Source organism: Malurus melanocephalus, unplaced genomic scaffold, assembly GCF_030028575.1.
Source record: "Malurus melanocephalus ecotype Western Australia unplaced genomic scaffold, MMel_1.1 scaffold_1635, whole genome shotgun sequence".
In the NCBI taxonomy this organism is placed as follows: domain Eukaryota; kingdom Metazoa; phylum Chordata; class Aves; order Passeriformes; family Maluridae; genus Malurus; species Malurus melanocephalus.
The window spans coordinates 18753-23515 of NW_026624867.1; the positions used below are offsets into that span (position 1 = coordinate 18753).

At 63.3% G+C, this 4763-nt stretch overlaps 1 protein-coding gene across 1 annotated transcript in view; it reads right to left on the reverse strand.

The window, feature by feature from the left end:
* Positions 1–3170, reverse strand: part of MARS1 (methionyl-tRNA synthetase 1) — a gene marked incomplete at its 5' end in the record, with an annotated part of 13498 nt that extends 10328 nt beyond the window's left edge. Inside the window, 3 exon segments of the mRNA XM_057388175.1 lie at positions 60–338; positions 2424–2655; positions 3079–3170. Of these exon segments, the coding sequence (XP_057244158.1) occupies positions 60–338; positions 2424–2655; positions 3079–3170 (603 nt within the window).
* Positions 3171–4763: the final 1593 nt, after the last annotated feature.

Below are 4763 nucleotides of genomic sequence, written 5' to 3' on the forward strand. Positions count from 1 at the left end.
GGGGTTTGGGGGTCCCAAAGAGGGATTTGAGGGTCCCAAAGGGGGATTTGTGGTTCCACAAAGGGGTTTTGGGGGTCCCAAAGGGGGATTTGTGGTTCCCAAAGGGGTTTTGAGGCTCCCCGGGCCCCCTGCCCACCCGCAGCTCCACGGCGTTGATGAGCTTGCCGCACTGGTCGCACTGGTCGCCGCGGGCCTCGCCGTAGCCGCAGAAGGGGCAGGTGCCCTCCACGAAGCGGTCGGCCAGGTACCGGCCGCAGGCGTCGCAGCGCAGCTGCTCCAGCGTGTCCTGCAGCAGGAACCCCCGCGCCAGCAGCCGCTGGAAAATGTCCTGGGCGATCCTGGGCGGGGAAAAGGGACGGGGACACAGGTGATGTCTGGGCAGGTGGGGCTCACCTGGGCTGGGAGCTGTTACACCTGGGGAACGCTCACAGCTGGGGAACCCTCACACCTGGGCTGTGGGGCTCACCTGGGAAACCCTCACACCTGGCCCACAGGGACTCACCTGGACTGGGAGCTGTTACACCTGGGGAAGACTCACACCTGGGGACCCTCACACCTGGGGAACCCTCACACCTGGGGAACACTCACACCTGGGGAACCCACACATCTGGGACCTGTCACACCTGGGGAACCCACACACCTGGGAAACCCTCACATCTGGTCTGCTGGGGCTCACCTGGGGCTCACCTGGACTGGGAGCTGTTACACCTGGGGAACACTCACACCTGGGGAACCCAGACATCTGGGGAACACTCACACCTGGGGACCCTCACACCTGGGGAACCCTCACACCTGGGAAACCCTCATACCTGAGACTCCTCACACCTGGGACCTGTCACACCTGGGCTCCTGGGGCTCACCTGGAGCTCACCTGGCCCACAGGGGCTCACCTGGCCCACAGGGGCTCACCTGGACTGGGACCTGTTACACCTGGGACTCCTCACACCTGGGGACCCCTCACACCTGGGGCCTGTCACACCTGGGCTGCTGGGGCTCACCTGGAGCTCACCTGGCCCACAGGGGCTCACCTGGACTGGGACCTGTTACACCTGGGGAACTCACACCTGGGGACCCCTCACACCTGGGAATTCCTCACACCTGGGAAACCCTCACACCTGGGCTGCAGGGGCTCACCTGGGGCTCACCTGGACTGGGACCTGTTACACCTGGGAAACCCTCACACCTGGGGAACCCACACACCTGGGACTCCTCACACCTGGGAAACCCTCACACCTGGTCTGCTGGGGCTCACCTGGGGCTCACCTGGGCTGGGACCTGTTACACCTGGGAAACCCTCACACCTGGGACCTGTCACACCTGGGCTGCTGGGGCTCACCTGGACTGAGACCTGTCACACCTGGGACCCTTCACATCTAGGGACCCCTCACACCTGGCCCACAGGGGCTCACCTGGGCCGCGGGGGCTCACCTGGGGCTCACCTGGACTGGGAAACCCTCACACCTGGGACCTGTCACACCTGGGACCTGTCACACCTGGGACCCTTCACATCTAGGGACCCCTCACACCTGGTCTGCTGGGGCTCACCTGGGGCTCACCTGGCATGGAGGAGCTCACCTGGAGCTCACCTGGACTGCTGAGACACACCTGGGACCCTTCACATCTGGGGACCCCTCACACCTCGGGACTCTTCACACCTGGGATTCCTCACACCTGGGCTGCTGGGACTCACCTGGAGCTCACCTGGTCTGCAGGGGTTCACCTGGGGCTCACCTGGAGCTCACCTGGCTGGCAGATCGGGGCTCACCTGGCTCACAGGAGCTCACCTGGCCCACAGGGGTTCACCTGGGGCTCACCTGGCTGGCAGATCGGGGCTCACCTGGTCTGCTGGGGCTCACCTGAGGCTCACCTGGGGCTCACCTGGGGCTCACCTGGCCGGCAGGGCGGTGCTCACCTGGTCTGCTGGGGTTCACCTGGGGCTCACCTGGCCCGCAGGGACTCACCTGGGGCTCACCTGGCTGGCAGATCGGGGCTCACCTGGCCCACAGGGGCTCACCTGGTCTGCTGGGGCTCACCTGGGGCTCACCTGGCTGGCAGATTGGGGCTCACCTGGCCCACAGGGGCTCACCTGACCGGCAGGGCAGGGCTCACCTGGTCTGTTGGGGCTCACCTGGGGCTCACCTGGCCAGCAGGGTGGGGCTCACCTGGCCAGCAGGGTGGGGCTCACCTGGCCCACAGGGGCTCACCTGGGGCTCACCTGGTCTGCTGGGGCTCACCTGGGGCTCACCTGGCCGGCAGGGCGGCGCTCACCTGGTCTGCTGGGGCTCACCTGGCCTGCTCACCTGGACTCACCTGGTCTGCTGGGGCTCACCTGGCCTGCTCACCTGGACTCACCTGGTCTGCTGGGGCTCACCTGGCCTCACCTGGTCTGCTGGGGCTCACCTGGCCTGCAGGGCAGCGCTCACCTGGTCTGCTGGGGCGTGGTGGTGCGGCCGAAGTGGTCGAAGGCGATGCGGAACCAGGAGTAGATGTCGGCGTGCAGGGCGTGGTAGCGATCGCAGAGCTGCCGCGGGCTCAGCCCCTCCTGCAGCGCCCGTGTCTCTGTGGCCGTGCCGTACTCGTCCGTGCCGCAGATGAACAGCGTGTTCCAGCCCCGCAAACGGCAGTACCTGGGGAGAGACACACCTGGAGTCACACCTGGGACACACCCGGGACACATCTGGAGTCACACCTGGGACACCTGTCACACCTGAGACACCTGCAGTCACACCTGAGACACACCTGGAGTCACACCCGGGACACACCTGAGACATCTGGGACACACCTGGGACACACCTGGGACACACCTGAGATACACCTGGGACACACCTGGAGTCACACCTGAGACAACCTGGGACACACCCGGGACATCTGGTACACACCTGGAGTCACACCTGGGACACCTGAGATACACCTGGGACACACCTGAGACACCTGTCACACCTGCGGGAACACCTGGGACACACCTGGAGTCACACCTGGAGTCACACCTGGAGTCACACCTGGAGTCACACCTGTGACACCTGAGATACACCTGGGACACACCTGTGACACCTGTCACACCTGAGACACCTGTCACACCTGTGGGAACACCTGGGCATGGGAACGTGGCCGTGCCGTACTCGCCCGTGCCGCAGATGAACAGCGTGTTCCACCCCCGCAAACAGCAGTACCTGGGGGGAGTCACACCTGGAGTCACACCTGGGACACCCGGGACACACCTGGAGTCACACCTGAGACACACCTGGGACACACCTGGAGTCACACCTGGGACAGCTGTCACACCTGGGACACACCTGGGACACCTGGGACATCTGGGACACACCTGGAGTCACACCTGAGACACACCTGCAGTCACACCTGAGACACCTGGGACACACCTGCAGTCACACCTGGGACACAGCTGGAGTCACACCTGAGACATCTGGGACACACCTGGGACACATGTCACACCTACAGGGACACTCCTGGGACACACCTGAGACATCTGAGATACACCTGGGACACCTGGGACACATGTCATACCTACAGGGACACACCTGGAGTCACACCTGGAACACACCTGGAGTCACACCTGGGACACACCCAGGACACACTTGGAGACACACCTGGAACACCTGGGACACACGTGGGACACACCCGGGACACCTACAGGACACACCTGGAGTCACACCTGGGACACACCTGGGACAGCTGTCACACCTGCAGGGACACCTGGCACACCTGGGCACAGAAACCTGGCTGTGCCGTGCTTGTCAGTGCCACACACAAACAGTGTGTTCCACCTGTGCAAACGGCAGTACCTGGGGGACACCTGCAGTCACACCTGGGACACACCTGAGACACCTGGAGTTACACCTGTGACACACCTGGAGTCACACCTGGGACACACCTGGATTCACACCTGGGACACCTGGGACACATGTCACACCTACAGGGACACTCCTGAGACACCTGGGGACACACCTGGGACACACCTGAGACATCTGAGATACACCTGGGACACCTGTCACACCTGAGACACCTAGAGTCACACCTGGAGTCACACCTGGAGTCACACCTGCATGGGCACCTGGGACACACCTGAGACACCTGGGACACACCTGAGACACACCTGGAGTCACACCTGCATGGGCACCTGGGACACACCTCGGACACCTGTCACACCTGAGACACCTGGGACACACCTGGAGTCACACCTGGGACACATCTGGAACACACCTGGGACACACCCAGAGCACCTGTCACAACTGAGAAATCTGGGACACACCTGGGACAGCTGTCACACCTGCGGGGACACCTGGGACACCTGGGACACACCTGGGACACACCCGGGACACCTACAGGACACACCTGGAGTCACACCTGGGACACACCTGAGACAGCTGTCACACCTGGAACACACCTGGGACACACCTGGGCATGGAAAGCTGGGATACCTATCACACCTGGCACAAGTGTCACAGCTGGGACACCTGGGCATGGGAGCCTGTCATACCTGTGGGGCACACCTGTGAGACCTGGACACAAGCACCCGTCACACCTGTGGGGCACACCTGTGAGACCTGGACACAAGCACCCGTCACACCTGTGGGGCACACCTGTGAGACCTGGACACAGGCACCTGTCACACCTGTGGGGCACACCTGGCACACCTGCATGTGGATACTTGTCACACCAGTGGGGGCACACCTGTCACCCCGGTGCAAGTGTGTGAGCAGCCCAGCCCCTCCATTCCAGGGAGGTTTCTCACACCTGTCAGCACC